Here is a 27,306-nt window from a genome sequence, read left to right on the forward strand (position 1 = left end):
TAAGAATCAGCAGAAAATATTAAGTCAAATTTTTAAAAAGAATTAAGGTCAGAAAAGGATGTAAGGTAGGTGAGAAAAACCTTCCTTCTTAGAAATCTATCACAAATTTAGGGGATGTGGTTTGTGATACAGGTTGCAGATTTCTTTTTAATGTTTATTTATTTTTGAGAGACAGAGACAGAGCGTGAGCAGACAAGGAGCAGAGAGAGAGGGAGACACAGAATCTGAAGCAGACTCCAGGCTCTATGCTGTTAGCACAGAGCCCGACACGGGGCTCCAACTCACGAACCATGAGATCATGACCTGAGCCGAAGTTGGACGCTTAACTGACTGAGCCACCCAGGCGTCCCGCAGGTTGCAGATTTTAAAAATCTGCTATGTTCTTATACAGTTTATATATTTTATTTTATTATTTTTTTTAAGTTTTTTTAACGTTTTATTTATTTTTGAGAGACAAAGCACGAGTGGGGATGGGGCAGAGAGAGAGAGGGGGACACAGAATCTGAAACAGGCTCCAGGCTCTAAGCCCAACATGGAGTTGGAACCCACAAACGATGAGACCATGACCTGAGCCAAAGTCGGACGCTTAACCAACTGAGCCACCCAGGTGCCCCAAGTTTATATATTTAAAATAAATAAATAAATAAATAAAAACCTTTAATCCAAGTAGCTATTAAAAAGCAATCCATTGCACAAAATCATCGCTCTCTAATCACTTCTTACAGGATAGAAGATAAGTGTAGAGATTTATCCATATTGCACACTAGTATTTGAGGACCAAATTGTAGATACTGACTTCAGAGTTGTGTTATAGAACAAGGGTTCACCCAGCTGAGTATGTGCTGTCGCCATCAATGCTGTTTAAACTTTTTTTTTTTTTTTAATTTTTTTTTTTTCAACGTTTATTTATTTTTGGGACAGAGAGAGACAGAGCATGAACGGGGGAGGGGCAGAGAGAGAGGGAGACACAGAATCGGAAACAGGCTCCAGGCTCTGAGCCATCAGCCCAGAGCCCGACGCGGGGCTCGAACTCATGGACCGCGAGATCGTGACCTGGCTGAGGTCGGATGCCCAACCGACTGCGCCACCCAGGCGCCCCTAAACTTTTTTTTTTTTAATGTTGTTCAAACTTTTAAAATCGCAGACCACAGAAAATTATCGTATTTCACAGGGTGTCTTACTATGCACATTTACATTTCTCTAATTGGATCGTTTCATGAAGAAGACTGTGATATATTGTATTCCATTCACTTTCCTTTTCTTTTAATAGTGGACTGAAGTCATTACATTTATCCCATCACTGGCTAATGGGTTTAAGTCCACATTTGGGCTTTTATGCACAATGCTACCTCCAAGTCTTTCCACTCATTAAATATTGTTTTTGGCCATGAAGGAACAAACAGAATAGACAGTGAAAAGGTAAGTCACACTTGAGTCTCTGAAAAGTGTCAGTCTTAGAAAAAAGGGGCAGCTACCTATATGCTTTGTCTTACAGTTACCAAAAAAGGCTCTGTCCTCTGAATCTCACCTGCTTCCTGCCATGGGGCTCACAGTGAAACCGTCAGAGACCCATTCATTCCTGACAAGTTAGATTTCAAGTTTGCAAATGCATAATCTATGCTTTCTTGCAGAGATTTTATTCTCAGGGGTTTAATGACCCCCAGCTCAGAGCCTGGCAGAGATATTGTTGGGGTGTTGGTGAGGGCGGGAGAAAGGATGTAAATCAGAATCAGGAAAAATGGAGGTAAACCAGGGTGCGAGGGTACCCAGGACAAAATTTTACTAAAATAACTTGGCTTACAGAATGGATCTCTTTTCAAAAGCAAACAAACAAAAACCAAAAACAAACAAACAAAAACTTACAACACTGAAAAAAACAGAAACAAAAAATGATCTGTGAAAAGTCTGGGTTCTAATTTCAGGTTAAGGAGTTTGATTCGTGGCCATTCATCTCACTATGGATCTCTCTAATAGTGGATGCTGACCATGATTTTAGGCATTTAAAGATCTAACCTTCTGATTTGGAGATCGAAGTTAATGCTCATGTTTGTTTTCTCAAGACGTGGAACTGCAAATCGGAGGCCCAGAGAGTACTAAAAGAAAAAAATCACAAGACACTAAGGTTATTACAGGGAGGGACCATATACACAGCATAAAAATCTTTTTAAATCATCCCTGCACTTCTCTCTCTCTCTCTGCCCCTCGCTCACTTGTGCCCTCTCTCTCTCTCAAAAAAATAAAAAAATAAAAATCATCCCTGCAAATCCCTATCTCATATTGCTGCCCTTTTCCCTGCTACCACCCCGGGGGTTGCCTAGAGGAAGTCACGGAACTAATACTGCAGAGGCCAGACATTCAAGTCCCTCTACATTGTGGTTCATTCTCTTCATTTAGTCCTGTACGAATTCTTCTCCTGCCACCTTCCCATGTGCTAAATTAAAAACAACCTAAATATACAAGAGGCAATCGATTTGGAAAACTGTAATGCTTGTGTTTGATGCACATTTACAGCGTCATCGAAACTGACTGCGAATTGGGTCATTGGGTGGGACGCCTACGCAAATATGTGGAAAATGCTTCTAATGGAACGATGACCGATAAAGACAAAGGTTACAAAGTTGTACATGCAGTGTGTTTCAGGTATTGTTTTAAAAGTTTGTCGGTGGAAAAGTGACTGTACAGGAGTGAGAGTGTATTGTAAAAAAAAATATACCAGAATACTATGCTATGGTAATAATATTAAGGTTATGAGCGTAGGGATTGTTTTTCTACCTTTCTTGATTTCCCAAAGTTTTAAACCTGCTCTTATTTTTTTAATCTGAGGACAGGTTTTTAAAACTTTGGGGAAAATTAGTCCAATGATAGTATCAATAAGGAAGTAAAAATAAGAGCCAATAATTCTATCACTTACTCTCCTATGTTCTGTGCTAAAGCCTTACATGCCTTGTCTCACATAATCATGACAACCACCCCATGAGGTGGGTACTCTGATTGTTGACATTTTACACTCTGAGCAGTAATCTGAGGATTAGGGAGATCAAGTGCCTTCCTCCAGGTGCACAGCAAATGAGCTGTAGAGTTGGAATTGAAATTCTTGCAAGCTGACTCTGGAACCTGCACTCAAGGCCACTACACCCCGAGAATCAGATCATTGATTAAAAATTCATGTTAATATGAACCAGTAGTAATATGAACTAATAATAAATCATCATTCTAATCATAAATCGTCATCATTTCCCTAGCCCTTACTGAATGCATTACAAGCCAGGCACTGCCCCAGTGGCTTTATACATATCATGTCAGTGCACTGCTCCAAACTTTCCTAAATGTGGTGATTCTCCCATTTCAATGTGACTCGTCCAAGGTATCACAACTGATGAGCAGCAAAGCTGGGATTTAAACCCATGTGTATCTATTAAGCCAATGCATCCTTATGCCCCAGCCATGATGAATTCTTTTATGATATCAAATGTGCCATTTTTGGTCAGACCCCTGGGACTTTGCACATACACTCCCCCCTTCTTTGAAAACCTTAAAACTTTTCTGCTTTCTTCTACTTGAAGACGTTCTACTCATGCTTCAAAGCTCAGGACGAGAGATCCTCCTGCAACATACTATCCGATCCCACAGGCCCGGTCAGGCAGAAATTTTCTCTTTATTCCCCCACCTCCTTCTTTGCAACCTCCGATAGTGTTAATGTTGAGTTTCTTATTGAATGGGCGTTGTATATTTTCATCTTGATATTATCAGACTCTAGCTTGGTACCAGGCATACAGAAGGGATGCACTAAAACAGTTCCAGTGGTGGGGATCTTACTCTATTGGGATGAAGCCTGGCTAATGTCAGTCCTCATTACAGAACAATTCAGCCTGGGACAAAGATACAATAAAGATGTGACAATTTCATATTGTAAGAGACACATGTGTTCTCAGCTAGAACCAAACACCAAATATCTGGGCGTTGATTCTAAAGGACCTTTGCTGAACCCCCACTTACTAGTCTTCCTGCTTGAGAGATTTTCCAAGTTTTTATAAATCCTATTGGCACCTATTTTATATGACTATAGCTATTATATGAAAATGACATTACTACTTACAAATCAGGAGTAATACTTCTGAATACTACCTTGAATGTTTTGTTAAATTAAAATGTCACTTGAAAACTTTTTTTTTTTAATATTGGGTGGGACTGAGCTAAATGTTTCTGGTGATTTATGATGCTTTTTAATATTTAGGGCTGCTTTTATATTTGGAATTTTACTACGATCCACTGAGAGTATTTTTTTTTAAGTACAAAATGAAGAAGTAAATAAATCAAAGTGTTTTAAAAGAAAACAGAATGCAATAAAATTTGATGTGTTTAAGGGCATTAAAGGGTGAGATAAGAAAGCTATTAGGTTTCTTCCACTAGAGACCTCACAGATAAATGAATACAAACAATTTACCTCCTTGACTTCCAAAAATTATTTGCTGGTAAAATGGGCAGACATCATTTCACATAAATACATCCATGGTTAAGACCACACTGCATTTTTACCCTCCACTTTGAATGACACCAGTGGCCAGTTTTGCTCCAAGATTATTATTTGTTATTAATGATCTTGGATGATCTCTGGTTTAGACTGAACACTTGTAATACTGAAAAAGGAATGAGTGCCTGGTCACTTTTATAAAATTTTATGCAAATGCCACGGTTCCCATGTCAACCTGTTCCTCTTTAGTGTTAGGTAGACCTCTTCTTCATGCCAAATTAGGTGATTGGATTTTTCTTGATAACCAGCAAAAGGATTTATTAGTTTCTGGACAAAAGGATTCTAATGGAAAATGTCCCAATTTCTCAGTTGAGAAATCCCATTCTGTCTTTCATGGCTTCATTTAAAAATCTCATCTTGTCTGTTTTTCGTTAGTTTTTATCCAAATACGTTTCCCAATTTTGCAGACCAGACAGAACATGGACCCTGTGTAAGGTCCTGGTTCGAATCTTGGTTTCGTCGTTCATTATCTGTGTGATTTGGGGGAAATTTATTTGATATCTCTCAGTCTCAATCTCCTCATCTATAACATAGGAGAAATACTCAACTAATGGGATTGTTGGTTGTGAAAATTTAACGAGGTAACATTAAAAAAGTACTTAGTGATGCATTTATAACACAGAGAGCAATCAGTATATGTTAGCTAATAAAAAACTGTTATAAAATTTTATCTTTCATTTAAATAGTTACTTCTTTTGGCCTAACAAGTGAATTTACCAGGCTATAGCTTGGCACACTTTATAAATAACTGGGAGTTTAAATAAAGCGCGTAAAAAGTGTGTAAAAAAGCAAAAATATTATTTACTTTTAGAGTGTAAAAAAGCAAAAATATTGTAGCAGAATACCCTAAAGTAAAAATTGGGAATAGGAATTACTTGATACTTTCAAATGCTCAAATAAATGTGAGAGACCTTGGGCTAAAAGGTTTATTTACTGCAGGACTTCTCAGCACCTTTAAAATGCGAATGTGCCCCTAAATGTTCCAGAGGAGAATATGATACCCAGCAGTGACCACAGAACTCCCTTTTAAAGCCTTATCTCAAGGGATCAACACTCTTTGGAATATACTTTGGGAAGCTATTCTAATACAAACCTATGCAATTATGAATTTTTATGAAATTTTTTTCAAATAGGCCACTTCATTGATAATCATAAATATCTAATTTAAAACAGAGGAATACATATGTTTAGTTTATGAAACATTTAAATATGCAGTATTTGCAGATTTCAGAATTTTTTTCTGATTTATGACTTCATAATAAGTATGCCCACTGGGATATTAATTACAACAAGTTACTATGTGTACTTAAATGGCAATTACATAAAAGTAACTTATTTTATTGTCCACAAGAAAACCCGAATGAGAAGTTCCTAAATCTGGAAACAAGGAAAGAAGAACAAAAACGTCTTTATTCTTCCAGATTCACATTATAGATCATTATTAACTCTCTCTTTTTCTTGCTACAAACACATTTCGGTATTATTCTCAAATTCAAATGCATGGAAAATATAGACCTGGCAAAGCTGATTCAAAACCTAGATCATGGTAACATTTTTAATATGAAAATACTGTGAATGATACCCATACGGGACGTATGTCAAAAATCCAAGTTTAATCACCTTTGCTAAAATCTTTACTTATGTTATTTCTTAAGTCATTTACGGAATACCGAGAAACAATTGAACTGCCGTGAGATTCAAAGAAACAAATATCCCAAGAAAAGATCTGTAGTAAAAAAGAAAAAAAAAAAAAAGTCTTCATAGATGTGTACCATGTAAAAGACATGTTAAGAGTAAAATCAAAAGAGAAAGCATATAAAAGTATCCATCTTTACGTGTGTTTAACCTCAGGGTTCCCACCCTGTATAGGATATAATGCCACCCCCCCACCCTGGTCGTTTCCTGCCTAATTTGTTTTCGTTACCAGGTGCTAAACAGCTGAGTGCCAGTGGGGGCGCTTTCCACGAGCTGTCTTTAAAACGCAATTAGAACTTAGGAAGGGCTTCTGGGTTTCTCTTACATTTGTTCCAGCCACCATAGGGTTGCCAAGGTCACACACCACCATCCGGCTTGTATTTTCCATCTTGTACTCACAGCTCAGTGGACGTAGCCCCTGCAGTGGGAAAGAACACCAGCATGGAGCTCGGGGGGGGGGGGGGGGGGGCAAATAAGTTACATCCTGTCACAAAGGCAACGCGGTGTGGGCAGCAAGCTTCCCTTGATTTCGAACACCTGTGTGGGCCACCGGGCCCGGGAGTTCACGGGTGACCATTAACTCGCAAGAGACGCTTGGGAGACAAAAAGATCAGAGTTTAATTTTAGAAGGAGGTTGGAGCGGTAAGCGCGATGTGTTTCACGGAGGGGCAAAATGCTTACCACGTGCAACAAGGAACGTTTTAGAAATTATTTGCACTATTGCTAATGTTAAATTTGGGCCAGGAGGATCACAGATGAGTAACCACCACGGAACAAATTTATTCTTGCCAAGATGAAATGGCGGCTATTAGCAGAGGGTATCGTATGCCTCTCTGAACACAGATTCCTACACACCATGGTCCTAATTTTGAGGTGACCCAACGATCTTTGTTCGTTCCTCTCAATACTCAAGACGGGAAGAGAACGCTTTCGTGTTTCCCCAGTGCTTCCCGTCTCCCTTCTTCCCCTTATAGCCTGTTCTCATCAGAAAGTATAAAAACTCAGAAGAGCGTTCTGAGCATGAGGACCGTCTGTCCATCTGTCAGCTCTGCTGAAATTTCATTTAAGGAAGTAATGTGAATTCTCATGTAAAAGTTTCAGAAATCACCCTCTATCCCATTCTTCCCACTTCACTGAGAAAAACCAAGATCCAACACCAAAACAATGAGAAGCTAGACAAACAACCAGACATCAAGGTGAAAAACTTTGTTAATTTTGCTTCGAGAAAATTAACCTCAGGGGGACAGGGGTTTTTGTATCTCTTTTATTCCCAGTGCCTGGAGCCGTGTTGGGCACAGAGCAGTAAATGGTGTCAGAAGACTGCAGGAGCGGATCACACGCTTTGCTAAGACCGGGCCGAAATGAATGGAAACACAACTAACTATAAAATCCTCCCTCCTGGGGGTGGCTGGGGGGCTCAGTTAGTTAAGCGTCTGACTTCAAGCTCAGGTCATGATCTTGCAGTCTGTGAGTTGGAGCCCCACGTCCAGCTCTGTGCTGACAGCTCAGAGCCTGCAGCCTGCTACGGATTCTGTGTCTCCCTTTCTGTCCCCTGCTCACACTCTCTCTCAAAAATAAATTAAAAACCACACACACACACACACACACACACACACACACACACACACACACACATCCTCCCTCCTGCAGTCAACCAGGTAGGAACACCCACTGAAAAGTCTGTTCAGAATGATCAGAAAGGAGCAACTGACTGATATCTGGAGGCACCTTAATATATGCTCTCTCTAAATAACTTGCATGACACATTAGTATCTAGGCAGCTAAGAAACATATTTTCAAAAAGCTGGTAATGCTCTCTCCTCTGAAAGACAGCATTAGCATGTATTTAAATTCTTTTTTTTTAACGTTTATTTATTTTTGAGACAGAGACAGAGCATGAACAAGGGAGGAGCAGAGAGAGAGGGAGACACAGAATCTGAAACAGGCTCCAGTCTCTGAGCTGTCAGCACAGAGCCCTACGCGGGGCTTGAACTCACGGACCGTGAGATCATGGCCTGAGCCGAAGTCGGACGCTTAACCGACCAAGCCACCCAGGCGCCCCTTTAAATTCTTAAGGATCTATAACTGACCCTAATTGTACAGAGATGTTTGTGTTCAAATTATTAAGTCAATCCTGAAAACAGAAAAAAAGAACCCAGCAAAAACGTTTTTTAAAATGTCCACGAGCCCTTTGAATATATAATTCAAAGTTAGTTTCTATAGTAAATATTTTTATCTTATCTAAAGGTTAAAAGTTATATGTACATTTTCCCCAGCTTTCTAGAAATAGCTTTTTCACATCAATCAAAGATCTTTTCTTTCCCCAGTCCCTCCCACCCTTTTTCTTTTTTTAACCTTTACTTCCTTTCTCTGAGAGGAACAATGATTGTTTTTCTAGATATTTCTGGATTATTTTCCTTAGCTGTTCCAGGGACACTCTTGCTGTAATCCATTTATAGCTCTTAACATATTATTCGTTCACTAAAAATATGTACTGTGTACCTGCTATTTACCAGGAACTGATACAAACTCCTCGTCCTCACCGCATTTCCAATTACTGTAACAACCGTAATAAGTAATCACAAGCATTGTGAAAAGCAATGGAAACATAATCAGTGCAGTTTCAGTTTTACGATAGGAGAGAGTCATAGTGATAGAGGAGGTTATGCACTTAGATGTAAGTAGCAGATTGAAGGAGGTGACATCAGGCTGCTGGGGGGCAGTGCAGACCGGTGGTTAAGAGCACGGGATTGGACCCACCAGTGAAGTGTATGCTAGGCAACAGCCGTGTTAGGCACGTTAGTAAATCTCTCCTCCTCTGTAAGTGGGGGATACCGATAGCCTTGCTGTTTTGCTACAAGTCCGCTATGAAGAGTAAGTAAATTAAACCCATATAAGATCTCAGAGCAGTGCCCAGCCCATCTCGATTCTTCAATACACGTTTGCAGCCTCAATCATGACCGAGCTGAGACTTGAAGGATAAAGAGAAAGTGAGCTGGATAAAGGGGAGGAGGGAGTGGAGTTGGTGCGTCCGAGAGAATGAGCAGCAGCCACAAACTCTTGTGGCAACAGAGCACACGTGTACTCCAGGAACTGGAAAGAAATTCCGTCCTGCTGGCATGTAGGGTGCGGGGGAAGGGAAGGGATCCAAGCCCAGGGACGAGAGGCTAAAGAGGTGAACAGGGGTGACAGAAGTAAGGGCCCCGGTAGTTACTGAGGGGCTTTGGGCTTTATCCTCAAAGCAATGGGGACTTAATGAGGGGTTGCAGCAAGAGGGTGCTGTGGTCAGATTTACATTTTAGGGAGAGGACGACCCCTTGCAGAGAGGGGAGGGGAGGCAGGGAGATGGGGAGATTAGTTAGGAGACATTTGTGATCTCGGCAGAAGATCAGGCCAGCTCTGATGAAGGCGGTGTCAGGAGCAGTTAGGTGGAGAGAAGAGATGAACTGGGGACAGAGGTGGGCTGGAGAAACGAGGTGGCTCCTGGTGCCTTTCTCTGACCCAGGCCATGGAGGCGGGAGAAGCGTGAGTCTGGGAGGTTGACAAATCTAGTTCTGGACACGCTGGATGTGAGGTGGCCAGGAGGCAGGGGAGGTGGTCCGTGAGGTCCCCCGGATACCAAATGCACAGAGACAGAAAGCCGACCTGTGGTTAGCAGGGGCTGGGGGAACAGGTGTTAGCGTTGAGTGAGTACAGGGTTTCCATCTGGGAAGATGAAAAAGGTCTTTGCTGGATGGTTTTACGTAAAGGTTGCGCAATCATGTGAATGCACTTAATCCCACTGAATGACACACTTAGAAATGGTTAAAATGCTAAAATATATTACATATATTTTGCCATAATAATAATGCCAATCATAATCATCACATAAAGCACACAAGCCCTTATTCCTAGAACATTTTAGAAAAAGTCAGCAAAGGGAAGTATGAAGTCTGGCTCGGTGAAGGTTTCCAGAGGAGGAGATGGTCAGCATTTATATTTTTGAAATGATGAATGTGTTCAACAAAAGAATAACAAAACTTACAATCAGATAATCCTAATACGTTTTCCCCTGAGAGAAGATTGTCTAAAAAAAACCCTTGAGCTGAGTTCAAAAAAAAAGATACGCAAACCTCAAACTGCTTAGAGAGAAAGAACAAATTAGAATGTGGCTTCAGTCATGCGAGATTCAAAGACTGAGCTAAGTCTCTGCCCAAGGGAAGCTGATGGAAGAAAAAAAGTTAAGGGGCTTATTTGAGACTGTGGACGATGTCCGTTGTAATGTTTACAGCCAGAGATGGAAACGATAAGCGTTCTCCCGTATTTTCCATGCAACCAAGTCCACGGTAAACTGGATGTTTTGCTAAAAGAACATTTTAGAAAAGATGCTTTGTTTAACGAAGTCGGGGGTGGAATGACACGAAGGAACTGAAATGAAAACATGAGTGAAGCCACGGAACAGTTTTAAAAATAACATACTTGAGCCTCATTTCTTTGTTTGTTTACATAGTATTTGCATGTAAGTGTGTACAGGTGATATTTTTCCATAAATTTCTCCAACAGAAACTCGTAATGATTCTATGACTGTCAAAGATATGTGATGATCACTCACCTGGATTTATTTATTTATTTTTCACTAAGAAGATAATTTAACCAACACAGAAACCACAAGCCTAGAGGGGTGAGTAGAGAATTTAATAATCTCTGCATCTATAAATGCCTATGAAGTATCAACGTTGCAACAGTTTGCTGACATTAATTTTTTTTAAGTTATTGTCTACTTTTTTTTTTTTTAATAATTTCTAGGGGTGCCTGGGTGGCTCAGTTGGTTGGGCGTCTGACTCCGGCTCAGGTCATGATCTCAACAGCTTGTGGGTTTGAGCCCCTCGTGGGGCTCTGTGCTGACAGCTCAGAGCCTGGATCCTGCTTCGGATTCTGTGTCCCTCTCTTGCTCTGCCCCTCACCCGCTCATGCTCTGTCTCTCTCTCTCTTAAAAATAAATAAAAAACATTAAAAGAAATTTTTAAAGTAATCTCTACACCCAACATGGGGCTCGAACTCATGACCCTGAGATCAAGAGTCACGTGCTTTTCTGACTGAGCTAGCCAGGTACCCCTGCTAACATCTCTTGAGAGAAATCGTTTTTCATTAAATTATTTAGTCTTTATGGGGCACCTGGGCGGCTTAGTTGGGTATGCAACTGACTTTTGATTTCAGCTCAGGTCATGATCTTGTGGTTCATGAGTTTGAGCCCCATGTTGGGCTCTATGCTGACCACGCTGAGCCTGTTTGGGATTCTCTCTGTCTTGCTCTCTGCCCCTCCCCCGTTTGCTGTCTCTCCCCCACACCCTCAAAATAAACAAACTTAAAATTAAAAAAAATTTAGTCATTAGAATGTTCATACGCCTCAAAGTATGTGGTATTTGGAAATTAACAGACATTTAACAAATAGTAGTTCAATGAACAAATCCATCGGCATGTCTCAAAGGAGTTCCCGTCGTGCCTCGTTCTATGTGAAGCACAGAGGTGGCCATGAGGGAATGTGAAAGTGGGTCTCTGTCCTTGATTGTGAGTCTGTACATTTCTGAAAATGAGGGACTTTCCCCACTGTCCTGCAATGTATTTTTAATGTGTTTTTAGACCAAGCGATTAAAAACACAGCAGAACCTGAGGATACCCTGAGTGGGAAGATTCATGTTCTGATAAAGGAGAGGAAAGATCATAAAAAGCATTGTCAGTTTAATAAATGGTGGCATTGCCTGACCAGCAAATAATGACAAAGACCTGGCTTTTCTCGGTCCTGGTCCCCAAAAGGTGGGCCACGAAGAAAGAAAAATGAACGCGTTTCCTTTCCAGTGCCTGTCTCTGCTGTTATCAGTGCTCAGCTGGGATTGGTCAGACCTTCTTCTATAAGCAATAATGAAAACCAGAGCTCCCAGGACCTGCTTGAAACGAAGGGAACTAAAAACAAAGGCCTGAAAACAGCCAGCGAGGGTGGGAGTTAACAGGGGAGTCTAGCTGATAGATCGCATTAGTGAGATTCTTCTCTCAGCCAGCTGTATTCTCTTCCTTGCTTCAGCTCTCCATCTTTGGCCAACTGATCTTTGCACTATGGCCAAGAAAGATATTAATATTGCGTAAGACCACCTCCCCTTCCTGGCTCATTGCTATTATGATTAGCAAAGCCGGGTGCCATTTTGTTCTCCTTCATTTGGGAAGAAAGTCTCAGCTAAGATGGTTCTACTTAATGTCGCTTTGACTTCAAATATATACCTGAGTTCTTTCCGACTTCAAATACTGGGCAAGGCATTACCTTGTTGCTGCGTTCAATCCCAACATAATCTGCCTCCTCTGGTATCATCACGAAGAGTTCAGCTTCGTAGGCACCTTCTCCTTCATTTCTTGCATTGATTACGAGCATAAGATGATTTTCATCTCCAATGATGACCTGATACTTATCTCTAAAAACGTAGTTTAAAAGGAATATTAGTTACCATACTTCTCTGGATTCACAGATATTTTATCTAAGGACTTGGAAGGAAAGAAGGAAGATAGGGAAATATAAGACTTGGACAAGAAGATGGATGGATCATCATGAGGGGGTGGTGAGAAGTAAGAGAACCACATCTGTATGGGCAGAGCAGGAGGACATCCAGTGGTGTGCTGGTAACGCTGAACATTACCAAAAAAAAAAAAAAAAAAAAAAAAGAGTACCAATGTGTAGCATTTGCTGATTCCAGCAGCATAAATCCTCCCACTGTGGTCAATTTCAGGCTACTGACATACTTAACCTGCCAGAAAGAAATCCAGGAAATCGGATGATTGGTTCCCAAACCAGAATAAGGCAGCCCTGGCGTATCACTCAACACACCCGACAGGAAGACGATGAGCAGTGGGTGAAAAGGCAGAGACGTTTTAGAAACGGACAGGGGGAGGTGTGAATGCCAAGAGAACCGTAAGAGGGAAGGAAAGAGACAGATAAAATAAAATCTCAGCCGGTGGAGGATTCAGAGGTATTTTGAGGAATCTTCCTTCTCTCCAAACCTCAAACTGAGCTAATTTTGCCACTTTTAACCCTTAATCAATCACAGCTGTTGTTTCGGACACTGGCTCAATCGTGAAGTTTGGGAAGAACATCCCCTAAAAAGACTGCCAAGCGGATTCCAAACACTGGTGGCGAGATGGGCCTTGGGTGGGTGTGTGTTGGGGATGAGAAGCCTGAATCTGCTTTTCCCGACGTAGGATGTTGTATGTCTGACTCTTGTTTCTTGCCCTCACAAGATGCAGTGTAGTTACCAGTGCTAGACTGGTGACTCTCCATTACAGGCAACCGGAAAGACTTTTGATTCTTAATTTGACTTGGGGACACCTTCTGCCTGACTCCCCAGAGTGCCATTAAAATAGTTGTTTCAGCAAAGTAAAAGCGATTACGGTTTGACAACTTTAAGGATGCTTTTCAGCCACGGCCCCCGCACAAGCTGGTTCGGGCTAAGGCGGAAACAGAACCAGCCTGAGTCTCTTGCACGCGGGACTCAGGCAAGTATGTACAACTTGAATCACCCCCCAGATGAGTTTACTTTGAACAAAAACATTTTTTTTTCCCGCTTTTGCTGAAAGATGAAAACAGCCCAAGCGAAATCTTAGGGTGTGTTCATTTCACACCGGTGACAAAGGACTGACCCAAACCACAGGCTGACCCGAAGTGTTGCCAAGCTCAAGAATTTCACACAGGGTATTTTTTTTTTTTTTTTGTAGTCGTTGGAAGTGTATACTTTCTCCAGAGAAGCTTTAAATAAACACCTGTATTCCATTAGATAAAACGCACAAGTTTATTTATTTAAACTTACGGTCTAGCTGACAGCTTCAGGTCAGGAATGCACATGTTGTCTTCTCCACAGTCCACCAGGATGTGAGCCTGTGTTGTGCAAACAGGCATCAGGAATAATCTCGGAAAACCTGAATCACATCCTTTTTTCTTGACAACTATGAACGATTCCACAAATTAAACCAAGGCTTTCGTTTCTCTCTGCGTGAATTCTGCCCAGCTAAAAACCCGAAGCAAGGCAGTGATCTTCCGGTATAACTTCGTTTACATAATAGCCTGATCCCCATTCATTCGGAAATGTCCATAAAGAAGGTACTCGGGCAGCACTTTGAGGATCAGAGGCTGGATTGATTCCATTACAGCCACATTTTGAACAAATTAAGTCTTGGTGGCACAAGGGGAAGGGCTTCCGAAAACACAGTGATGCAGCGTTTCAGGAAACACGTTAGGAAAATCTCCCAAACGTTACAAGTTTGTGTGCAGGAACGAAAACAAAAGAGGCTGGATTTGGTGTTAAGGTCACAGGAGCGCTGCCCAGGGCCTGACCGAGAATCAACCATCAAAGACCGTCGGGGACCTACCTGCTCGGTGACAGTGTTTTCCTTGTAGTAATTCAATATTGGTTTCACGTCCAGGCCTTCTTTAAAGGTGGATTCATCCAAACTGTAATTCAAACTAATGTTGATTGGAGATAATTTATCTCGGAATTCGGTTTCATCCTAGGGAAAATAATCACAAACGCAAGGAAGGCTCTGTGAAATAGCTACATGATGTTAGTCTGCGAGAAGCAGGCAACATGTGACCTCAGTCAGTGGACGTGAACGAGGAGGTAATTATCACGGCAGCGGGCTTAGGTACATGCTGACTGAGGTGGTATATAGGATTAATTAACACATGCTCGGGAACGAAACCGTTTAGAGTTGTGGCTTCGTTGAAATAGATGCTTCTGGAGGCAGTTTTCAGGTTCCGCAGATCTCAGTGACTCACACAAATGGGTTAAATTGCAAAGGAAAAAAACATACTCATATACGCAATAAATGTCATGGAAAGTTTCGTGAATTTTTATTTTCATGAGGTTGGCCGCATTTAGGAGTCCTCTTGGGCTCAGGAGAAGAAAACATCTTGATTCTTTTCCTCTCTTATTATCTCTTTCAGCTTGCATGAACTGCAAAACACCTTCACCACCCTCAGAAAAAACAAACAGAAGCCCTCCAGGGGGAGAGGGTCGTACCCCCAAAGGCCCGAAGGGCAGAGACAAAATAAGAAAGAAGATAACCCCACGACTGGTAAAAAAGCTGGGATAATAGTGTTATATATATTTCGGCTCTTTTATTCCACGGTAGGTCTTGGAGTTACTGTAAATATACATTTCTTTAAAAACAGAATTATAAATTACTTTCAGTAAAGGCACTGAATGCCTGAGCGTTTTCCCAACTTGGCTCAGAAATGCACATCGATAACATCTGGCCAAGCATCCTCACGCAGGAGAAAAATTCAAATAAATTGCGTTTAATGTTTATGGTTTTTTGGGAGGGAGGCAGTGAGAAATAAAAACCACCTGAGTGAGTACTATTATCAGGCTAGTGTGCAGGACAGAAAGAAGCTTTGGGAATTAATAGCCACATGCTGTTCGGTCAGCTGAAGAAAAGCTCAAAAATGGAGCGTGTGGCCCTTAGAAGAAAGTTTCCTCCTATAAAACGAAAATAGATGTGGATTTCTGTGGACCCGAAGGATGGTCCGGTAGAGAAAAAAGGTTGGAATTGGGAGTCTGAACGTTAGGAGGCCAGAAGGGTGATTCTGGAACACTCACTCGGAGGTAAACGACAAAGTCCTGGCATTGGAGGGATTTCTGCCGCTTGATGGTGAGAGGGAAAATGAAATGTGACTGATTGTTGTCAAGGAAAAGCGTGCGTTTGACGGCTCCTTTTTGTTTCAGAGTATCCAAGTATACCTCAGCAGTCAGGCCTAAGGGACAGAAATAGAGCAAATATAATCAGGAAAGGCAAAGTATTCAGTGAATGCAGTGCTCGAATGAATTTCTATTTCCACTTGCTTATTCAGAAAACATTGTTTTCATAGTTGGGATCAAAAACAAATACACGAGCTGCAAAAGTTTTATAAAATACTCCCCAAGCTATGAAACTTGTTTTGTAATGGTTTGACACAGTCACTTCCCCCTCCCCCATGATGATATCTGTTTTTATAGATAATATTAACACCAATTATTCAAGGAATATTTACAGAGAGGTTTCCATATATACAGTAGAAATCTTAATATTAGAAACGGGCTCATTGAAAGTTTTATAGGGTCTGCAGAGGAACATTTATTGTTAACTTTTCTCAGTGTAGCATAGGAGTGTAAAAATGAAAAGATGCTCACCTATTGTATTTGAAATGCTCTGGCCCGCTACTGAAGCACATACTTGTAAAGAAAAGCTACGGAAAATAATAGTCAATAATGTATTGGTTAATAACATTTTGAATCTGAAACAGAAATCTTACTTCACCTCACCCCAGGTCAAATGAATACATCATTTTTCCTTTATACTTCTCAGTATACACACACACAACTAACTAAATATACATATATTTGTAAAAAAATACATACATACATATACACATATATACATACATACATATACATATATATGCATACATATACATATATACATACATACACACACACACACACACACACACACACACATATATATATACATATCTCACCAGTTGACCATAATACAATTAAGACAACTAACATTAATACACAGGAAGGTAATACTTTAAAGCATTACTAGCAGCTAACTGATTTAATCATTGGATTAGTTAATTACTGGCTGCTTTGATTCAACAAATACAAATGAATATCGTCCATGTGCCAGGGAGGGAAGAATGAGGCAATGCAGCTGGGGAACAGCCAGTCATAGAGCCTGGAGATAAGCAAGAACATGACTCCATTTGAGGAACCTGAGGAAATTCAGTATGGTTGGTGCATTCGAGCAAGGCCGGAAGCTAGAGGAGGGGAGGCTGGTTGGGTTGATCTGTGGGGAACAGGGCTTTGAAAGTCATGTTAATCCTAAGAGGCACGGAGCCCTATGGGATGATTAACCGCATCCCCACCCAGCTTAGGAGGAGATGGGGACCTGGTGGTAACTTGCTGGGTGTGGGTATAATTTGAGGCAGAGACATTCCAAGAGGGCAGGGACAGAGAAGGAACATAAGGAGCTGAGTGTGGCTGTCTCAAGCTGGGTAGGCACAATGATATGGTGTAGAGAGACTATAAAAAGAGGGTAGATGTGCATAAGAAACACCTTATGGTTTTGCTGGGAAATTGACCTAAACTCCAAAGAGATGTCTGCCATGGTTTGTAGGATGACCGGCTCTCGGACCTGTTCTGTGGCCAAAGAGGGAATGAGAAATGGCCAGTTGTCTCTGCCTGGCTTTGTACAAAGTGCTCACGTCCCTCCTGAACAATGGTAAGCCCTAACAGCCAGCATTCGGAATGGGGCTTTTTCACATTTCTAAGAAAGTAAAAATAGAAGAGACTACTTAACAATGATTTAAGGACACTCTTGATGTTTTCATTAATAAAATGCTATAGTATAATTTGAATATTTCTACAGCATCCAAAAGCTGTAAATAATCCCCAATCATACTTTAATTATGTGTCAGCTTCCTGTGTCAAATATAATGAAAATGTGTCACATCTGGGACTCATCTATCTACCGTGACCTCAGTCAATGTCTCCCTTCAGGGTAAATAATTTGCCACATGCCATTAAGCCAATAGTTTCCTGAGATGTCTCTGCTATTACAAGTGTTTGTACCCCTTCCCCAGAGAAATCACAAATTCCAGCCCACTTCGACTTTAATTAGAATTATTTAAGAAAGATGAGTAGTTAACCATATCTTTAAATTCTGCAGCAGGTATGGCTTTCAGAACTGAAATATTTTCTGTGTCCAACTTTTTTTTGGGAAGTACTTGGCTGTGTGTTAAAATCATAGACAAAGTTCATTAACTTTTACAAGATAAATTCCTATTTATAATGAGATTGTCAACTTAGCTACGTTAAAGTAATTTTATAGATAGGATTTTGTTTGACATGAAGATTTCAAAAGCAATGGAGTTTTTGAAAAAGTAATAAATGAAACTATGAATGTGAACATGATTGTCTCTTTGCAAGGAGGTATTTGATCGACAAATGATGTTAGCAGCTGAGTTATGAATTGTATCAGTTACCTGTCAGTGTTATTCTTAACTCCCCCTTTCTGTTACCTTCAAATCATTAACTGGATGACTGTAACTTTCTTTTTTTTTAATTTTTTAAACGTTTTATTCATTTTTGAGAGAGAGAGAGACAGAGCATGAACGGGGGAGGGTTAGAGAGAGAGGGAGACACAGAATCTGAAACAGGCTCCAGGCTCTGAGCTGTCAGCACAGAGCCCGACGCGGGGCTCGAACTCACGGACTGTGAGATCATGACCTGAGCCGAGGTCGGCCACTTAACCGACTGAGCCACCCAGGCGCCCCTGTAACTATCTTTATACAGGTTTAAAATAACTGCTACAACTGATCGAGTTATTATTAGTAGCACCTCAACCTAAATGTGCTAGTTTGTAGATGTCTTTCACAGAAAAGTTACCAAATCAAAACGTTCCAAGCCCCCTGATTCTGATCTAAAAGGAAAACCTCAAAATTTTATAGTAGTGGACAAAAATATTCATTCTTTTATTTTTTTTTTTTTATTTTTTTTTTTTCAATGTTTATTTATTTTTGGGACAGAGAGAGACAGAGCATGAATGGGGGAGGGGCAGAGAGAGAGGGAGACACAGAATCGGAAACAGGCTCCAGGCTCTGAGCCATCAGCCCAGAGCCTGACGCGGGGCTCGAACTCACAGACCGCGAGATCGTGACCTGGCTGAAGTCGGACGCTTAACCGACTGCGCCACCCAGGCGCCCCAAAAATATTCATTCTTTTAAAGAAAATTTTTATTATCGGGCACCCGGCTGGCTTAGTCTCTAGAGCATGAGACGCTTGATCTCAGGTCCTGAGTTCAAGCCCCACACTGGGTGTGGAGCTTACTTAAAAAATTTTTTAAAAGACCTAGTTTTATCAGGTGTCAGCAAATGTCATCCAGTTATGATAAATAAAACATTTAGAAAATGTATGTAATATAGTAATATCACATACAGTGTTCTATTTGTTTCAGGTGAACGACCCAGTGATTCAACAGCTCTGTACATTACTCAGTGGTCACTGTGATAAGTGTAGTTACCATCTGCCACCAAACTTACAACAAAATGATGGACTCTGTTCCCTCTGCTGTCCTTTTCATCGCTGTGACTTATTTATTTTGTTAACTAGAAGTCTGTACCTCTTATTCTTCCTTTTCATCTATTTTGCCTATCTCTCCGTCCCTCCCTCCTCTCTGCCGACCTCTGTATGAATCTGTTTCTGGGTTTTTTTTTGTTTGTTTGTTTATGCATTTGCTTTGTTTTTTAGGTTCCCCGTATGACTGAAATCATATGTTATTTGTGTTTCTCTGCCTTATTTCACTCTAGGTCCATCCACGTTGTTGCAAGTGGCAGAATCTCATTCTTTTATGGCTGGGTAATTTCCACCGTGTATCTATACCCCATCTTCCTTATCCATTCATCTATGGACACTTGGGTAGCTTGGCTATTGTAAATAGTGCTGCAGTAAACATAGAAATCCATATATCATTTCGAATTAGTGCTTTTGTTGAAGCATTCACTCTGAATTTAGCAAACTATATATTGTACGTAAACATACACATATATTCGCTATGTGTTTTATCTGCCAAAACATTTGGTCCACTCACGGTCTACACCTAATTATAAAGTACTCTTGCATTTTCAGGGAAAGCTGTGACCTATAATTAATTAGAGTTAAAACTGCAAACTTGAATTTATGGTCACATTCAATATGGTACATTAGTCTGAATAGGTCTGATTGGAGCAAAGACAACAAATCAACCCAGATCCCTCATCACATAAGTTCTAAAGGAAACTGACGTCTGTAGTGCTTCTAATATATCAGAAAGCAGGACAATACGTTATAAATCCTCTGACACCAGCCCCAACCCGACGTACAGTTGGAATAACGATGCTGTGGTATAACGGTGAGCGTAGCCATGCTTGGTGGAAAAAGAATGAGGCGGATGTGAAACAGGATTTAAAAGTACAAAGCAGTTCAGTTTTCAGCCTACGCCATTTAATTTGATTTCAGTGACAGCAAATATCAGATTTTGCATAAAGGGAGGCATACTGGAAAAGGTTTTCTCAGATTTGAAAAGTGGATAGGGATGATCTTTTACATTTATCAAATGAAATATCTTAGTAAATGCTTTTTATTTTTCTAATTGATTAGTAACACTATTAATATTTGTTGTGCCATTTTTTTTTTTTCTAATTTAGAAACACCAGTAGCAGATCGTTTATAAAAGGACACAGCTGTTTGAAAGACAAAGAAATTTACATTGGCAGACATGAAGAACTATTTCCCAGTCCGGGTTCACTCAAATAGTTTTCAGATGTAGAATACAAAGTTCGATCACATACAGACAAAACTACAAGAAAGCACATCAACAAATGCCTGTCAATTATTTTGGAAATACTGACCGAAATTCCTAAAATAAACTTACAAAGTGTCAGAGAAACACATTCTAGACTGAGCCAGCTGGTAACTTGCATCTTCTAGTACTCTGAGGCACCATTAATTCCAAATTTTTGCATGTGAAAATGAAATGTTTTTCAGAGAATGTATGCAATAGGATGAAATAAATAATTATAAAGACATATACTCTGCATTTTCCCACATAACAAATTGCATTGTACCTTAATATGATGTAGTGCAATAAGGAAAATGGCTCATGAAAAGAAATATGTTCTTTTACATAATAAATAAATATATATAAGCATATACGTATAATAAATATATAATAAATATAATAAAGTAATACCCTTTCCATAAAACCAAACAGACCCTATCTCTGTTAAAAATACTTATATTTTATTTATTTATTTATTTTTAAGTTTATTTCTTGATTTTGAGAGAGAGAGAGCGGGGGGGGCACACGCCAGCATGAACAGGGTAAAGGAAGAGGGGAAAAGAAAGAATCCCAAGCAGGCACCATGTGGAACCTGATGCAGGGGCTCGAACCTACGAATGCTGAGATCATGACCTGAGCCAGGAAACCAAGAGTTGGACTGACTGAGCCACCCACACGTCTCTTATTTAAAACAAAACAAAACACCTAAAAATCCTTTAAAAAATGATGTAGTTCAAAACAACACTTTATATCAAAGTGTGCCACACGCAGACACTTCAAAGAATCCAGCCTAGGGTCCATTCAGCCATGCACCGGGGAACACCAGACTCTTTGGGGAACCGAAGACTTAACACTCTTGCCCAGATAGCTCCCACAGAACATTTCAGTTCATCACGCCAGGGTAAGGATAGATGCTGACTCTTTCACATATTTTCTCAGATCAGGTTTTCATTATAATATTTTATGGTTTTAAACCCTTTGAAAATGTGCTCAGGGCACTTCCCCGCTCTGTCCAAAAACTGGCAAAGGAGAGGGCATGCCTCGCAGAGTCCTTTGCCCAGCAAAGGACATTCTTCAAAGACTTGTTCAGGGTCCCCCTCACTCCCCACCCTCCACCCACGATGGCTTTGACTCTGGTATGAACTCCTGTCAAAAGGCCATCAACAACATGCTGAAACTGGCTGGAAAGAACTTCTCTGAGTCAACACTGGTTTGTTGTGCCTCTAATAATTCTCAGGAACTGAACATACTGTCTGAGTTCGACCACACCTTCTGGAAAATGAGGGCAAATCTCAAACACTCCCAAGTATTTGTTGATTTTTCAGAAGCTATGCCCTGTTGGCATTACCCAATGAAGACAGACCTCTGACCCTTGAGGACCTACATACTGAGAAACAAAGAGACATGTTCCAAGCCGTGTTACAACTGAATTCCATTTGTACTTCAGATGCCTGGCAAGATTGAGAAGGAACACTTCCAGAAGCCAGGTAAGTTGTGTTCTCCTATGGCCCACCAAAGGAACCGTAATTTTACTGCTATTCCTGATAATGCGATCACAGCCACAACCACAGAGTTTAGAGCAGGAAAATCACTATTTTTATAATGTTTACCTCCTGTCAAATTGCGCGTGCTAAATCACGAAACTGACGTGTGTTTTCAGCCCAGGAAACTGAGTAGTTTCACTAAAGCCTGACTAAAAGAGAGAGACATATATGTCTGGAAAGGGGTCTCCATAAGCATACACAAATGTGAGAGTCAAGGTATTTTCTCCTATTTGCAGTGCGGTTAATATTTATTTCAGCATGCAAAGAATCCAAAAGACATCACCAAGATTTGTTACACTGGGAATTTTCCCAAATGTTTTTATGTTTCTCCTTTCACCTGGGCCTGTAGACTGGGGAAGTAGCCTTCAGGTGATAGGTTAACAACAAAAGATCAGCATTATGTCATAGATCCTTCTCTTTTTTTCTCTATCTGTATTTATTTCTATCCCTATATGTTGAAAAACATGAGTTCGCATTCAGGCCTCCCATTCCAGCTTAGCACCACAAGAAATATTCTAAATTCCCTCCTTTCTGTGTTTGTACCTTTCTTCTCCCATGCTGAGAAATATTGCCACCATTCTCCTCATCATACTTATATCTCCAATCTCTCTGAATATCGTTATCTTAAAAAAACATTTCTTGAGCATCACTGCCACACAATGTTACATTAGTTTCAGGTACAGGATTTCGTGATTTGACAAGTTTATACGTTACGCTCACCAGTGTAGAGCTACCATGTGTCCCATTACACGGCTCTCACGGTCAATATCGTTGACTGCGTTCCTTATGCTATGCTTGCATTCCTGTGACTTACTCGTTCCGTAACCGGGGGCTTGTATTGCCATCTCCCTTTCACCCCTTTTGTCCAGCACCCCCACCCCCTTCCCCTCTGGCGACCATCGGGTCATTCTCTGGATTTATAGTTCTGATTCTGCTTTTTGTTTCTTTGTTCATTTCTTGTAAAGATTCCATTTATGAGTGGAATCATGGGCTATTTGTCTTTCTCAGCCTGACTTAATTACCCTCTAGGCCCATTCATATCGTCTCCAATGGCAAGATCTAATCCTTTTTTATAGTTGTGTAATATTCTATTGTGTGTGTATGTATATATATATATATATATATATGTATATTGTAATATATTGTAATTTTGTACATGTAGCAATATATCACATATGTGTATACAGTAGGAATGTGTATGTATGTATACACATCACATTGTCTTCATCCATTCAGAAAGACTAACTCTTTGCCACTCAGATTGGGTGCACAGACCCACGGCAGCAACATCTGACTGGAGCTTTTCAGAAATGCAAAGTCTCAGGCCACACCCCAGGAGTTGCATTTCCCGAGATGCCCGGGTGATTTGAATCCACAGCGGAGTTTGAGAAGCGGCGGACTAACTTACCAGGCCACAGGTGACACAGACTCCGGAATCTGGCATGTTTTATTTTCCAGATTGATAATCATCGGGTGCAGCAAAAGCTGGGCATCCACAGTCACGACTGGCCTTGCTCTGCAGGGAGAAAACAAGAGGTTTCCATGAGCCACATGAGCAACACTGCACTTCTAGGGACCACTGCCAACGTTCCCAGCCTTCAGGCCAAGAATTTGCCTCACTGCATGAACAGGTGGGCTCCAGACTTAACTAATTACCTTAAAACACATGTCGTCGCTCATGACTCCAAATGAAGGATGCTATGGGCCCCATCAAGCAAAACTGTGTTCACAGACTTGCTTTGTTTCTGGAGGGGGCTCAGGGTATTTGGTGCTATCACCATGCACTGCCTCTCTGGAATCTGCTCTATTCCTATCGGAGCAAATGCGTCATTCTGCCTTCACTCGTGCCTGTAAGTACTTGAGTTTTGCAAATTCTCTCATCTTACGGGCTGATGGTGTTTTATTTTGATTGATAATGTTCTATGCAAGCTTTGCAGATTTAGCTAAACTCATAAGGGTGGGTTGACAAGATCATTCTGGACTTCACGCAGAGCAGTGGCTGTCGATCCTGACTGCACAATATAAGCATTCCAGGAGTTTCCAAACAGGTAATATGTCCGGGCCCCACCACAGATGAAGTGCATCAACTCCTCAGGGGGTCAGGGCCAGTCACGGGAATGTTAAACAAACTCTCCAGGTGGTTCTAATGCTCGGCCAAATTTGAGGAGAGGGAGGAATGTAGAGCAAATGGAGTTCCACCCACCCAGGTGAGGCTAACCAGAGACGCAAGTAACTTATTAGGGGAGGGGACAGGGCAAGTTTCGAACCTGGGCTCCGAGATTCGAGAGCTAAGAGCCAAGTCCCCAGATGACAACAAGAAATGATGTCGCGCTGGGTAAGTTTTCCTTTGACAGGAGGGAGGGCCGTGCCTCGGGACAGTGTGTGTTCATGATTATCACCATGGGCCCCACCGGGAGTTTACCCTACACTCCTTACCTCTACTTTGTTACATAATTTTGTTTTTAATATTGTGTTAGCTCCAGGCCTTGAAAAAGCAAGATAGTAAGACCGAGTAAGACATGCCCGGAGTTAGACAACCACTGGGCAAATACCTATGAGGAAAGACAGGGAGGGAGGGAGAAGCCTGGCGGCCAGGCGTCAGCCTGCGAGGCAGGTAAATAGTAGTCTTTCCCCACGGGTAGCCCTCCTCTATAAGCACCTTTCAATGCGTTTTCAAAGCAAAGAGAACAATTCAAACATAGCGTATCGTTTTAGAAGTTCTCCTAAGATTCATATCTTAATTTAACATTATGTGACTAGAGGCTGGAAGTCTGGTCATAAGGTATGAGAATAAAAAGACAGAGAGATGAGGGGCGCCCGGTGGCTCAGTCAGTTGAGCGTCCGACTTGGGCTCAGGTCATGATTTCAGGTTTCGTGAGTTCGAGTCCCGAGTCGGGCTCTGTGCTGACAGTTCAGAGCCTGGAACCTGCTTCAGATTCTGTGTCTCCTTCTCTCTGCTCCTCCCACGCTCTATCTCTCTCTCTCTTTCTCTCAAAAATAAACAAAAAAAGACAGATGAAGGAAAGCAATTGAGAGCAAAAATTCCTCCAAACTTTAAAAAGAGCATCTACATGTTCTCCAAAATAAATAGTTGGGATGTACTCTCTAAGGCAAAAAGAAACAATGAAAAGAACACTTGCATACTGCAAAGCACGTACCTGTAAACAGCTACTTTTCCTGTTCCGAAGGCACCTACAATCAAATCTAAAAAAAGACAAAAACTCAAAACACATGCACATACTTTACAGAAACAATCTCAGCTCATAATCATAAAGAGCATATTTAGCACCCCAAAATGCTGATGGTAGAGAGTGAAGCTCATCAAATGAGAGCGGCAACCTGCACCGTCCTGAAGACATTCTGGAAAGGATGCTGGAACATCACTGTAACCCAGGAGGACCCACAGACCAGTACCCTTCTGGACTCAGGAAGGCCAACTTCCTCGAAGTACTTTAGAAGTCCATCATAACACCCTTTCTCCCATCCTCTGGACTTAAGACCTACGTGTGAAGGAAAGAGAAAGGGGAGAAAACTGGTGCTTAGTGCCTATATGTACCAGGCTTGTGACACACATTGTTTTCCCATTCCTTCCAGCACCTGTGAGGCAGGTACTATAACCCATGAAGCGATACATGTGGACTGTCAGGTTGACACAACCATTCGCTCTTTAGGAATAGAGTGGATGGTGAGTATCCTCTTGGCAAAGCGATTAGTAGTTTATGAAGTAGCCGATGTGTCATTATCACGATCTTAAATGACAATAGCGTTGGTTAATAATAAATAGCACGTGTTGAACACTTCCTCTAGGCCAGGAATTCTTCTGAAGGGTTGACCTTAATGATTCCTTGCGACAAGTTAGGAAGTCTCTATAATTATTAGCACAGTTTTGCAGGTGAGTAAATTGAGGCTTAAGAAGGCGAAACTATGGGGGCGCCAGGGCGGCGCAGTCGGTTAAGCGTCCGACTTTGGCTCAGGTCACGATCTCGCGGTCCGGGAGTTCGAGCCCCGCGTCGGGCTCTGGGCTGATGGCTCGGAGCCTGGAGCCTGCTTCCGGTTCTGTGTCTCCCTCTCTCTGTGCCCCTCCCCCGTTCATGCTCTGTCTCTCTCTGTCCCAAAAATAAATAAACGTTGAAAAAAAAAATTAAAAAAAAAAAAAGGTGAAACTATGAATTCACTGGGGCTGGTCTACGGCCGTGCTGAGTAATAGAACAAGCTTAGGTGGTCTGAGGGGTAATGTTCACACTGATCCCAGTGATCGGCTAATACACAGGTAAAGCAGTCTGCGCTTCTAAGTCTAATGTATCATGGTTATCCTTGGTAGATGGCAACCAAACAAAAATAAAAATGACAGTGGCTGAATCTGAGGAGCAAAATTTCGATGCAGATGTGAGCAAACTGGACCTGGTAGAAATAATGGCCACAGAAGGAAACTTGCAATAGTTGAGACCATAAGTGGTTAATCCTAGCAGAACAGAAATGAAAACACACACACACACACACACAAAAGGAGAGGAACGTATCTGGCCAGTCCATATGGAAAACCGATCATGGAATTAAATGGGTTTAACGGACTTTGCAGGAAAATGATTTGTAGACACTCACCTTTCCTGGATGTAGGAGCAACATGGGGCTGTGAACAGGGATGATTCCCCTTGGAGGACGGAAGTGCCCTGGCCTGAGCCCTCAGCTAATGATGGATGGATGCCGATGATAACTGGGGACGCCCACTTCCTCACCCCTCCAGTGGGATAACTCTGAGGCATCTTCTGCCCCGTCTCCCACATGTCCCCAGCTCCCGCTGTCCACCGAATCAGCCTGCTCCATAAGCATCTTTATGGTGTTCTCCCTTCCCACGGCCCTCTTCCCTCCTGCCTTAGCAACGTTTCTTGGAACCACTTCTCACATAAACTGCTTGCTTTCCAATCCTTGTCTTAAGGTCAGTGCTGGAAGAACCCAACCTAAGACAACAATAATTCTTGTGAAAAATAATTGGTTTTTCAAAAAAAAAAAAAAAAAGAAAGAAAGAAAGAAAGAAATGGACTCCGACATCTTCAAGGTTAAAACCACAGTCAAAATGCCTCGTGTTTCATAGCCACAGAATCCGATTCAGATAATAGGCTCGAGACTCCAAAAGCTCCGCATCTAAAAAAGTGTGCATGC

The 27,306-nt window shown here is 41.4% G+C and overlaps 1 protein-coding gene and 1 long non-coding RNA gene across 2 annotated transcripts in view; one reads left to right on the forward strand and one right to left on the reverse strand.

Annotated features, from left to right (window-relative positions):
* ITGA8 (integrin subunit alpha 8) overlaps positions 1-27,306 on the reverse strand; it is a 189,061-nt gene that overhangs the window by 53,374 nt on the left and 108,381 nt on the right. The window contains exons 14-22 of the mRNA XM_045466953.1: positions 25,305-25,350; positions 23,555-23,662; positions 16,411-16,466; positions 15,841-15,995; positions 14,612-14,749; positions 14,053-14,120; positions 12,519-12,666; positions 6,552-6,644; positions 2,014-2,093 (exon numbers count right to left, since the gene is read on the reverse strand). Coding sequence (XP_045322909.1) covers positions 2,014-2,093; positions 6,552-6,644; positions 12,519-12,666; positions 14,053-14,120; positions 14,612-14,749; positions 15,841-15,995; positions 16,411-16,466; positions 23,555-23,662; positions 25,305-25,350 — 892 coding nt within the window. The remainder of the gene's footprint in view (positions 1-2,013; positions 2,094-6,551; positions 6,645-12,518; positions 12,667-14,052; positions 14,121-14,611; positions 14,750-15,840; positions 15,996-16,410; positions 16,467-23,554; positions 23,663-25,304; positions 25,351-27,306) is intronic.
* On the forward strand, positions 21,961-24,031 carry LOC123592073. Its single transcript, XR_006709576.1, has 2 exons — positions 21,961-22,089; positions 23,605-24,031. It is a non-coding gene; the product is annotated as an uncharacterized LOC123592073 (long non-coding RNA).

This window comes from Leopardus geoffroyi, chromosome B4 (genome assembly GCF_018350155.1).
Source record: "Leopardus geoffroyi isolate Oge1 chromosome B4, O.geoffroyi_Oge1_pat1.0, whole genome shotgun sequence".
NCBI lineage: Eukaryota > Metazoa > Chordata > Mammalia > Carnivora > Felidae > Leopardus > Leopardus geoffroyi.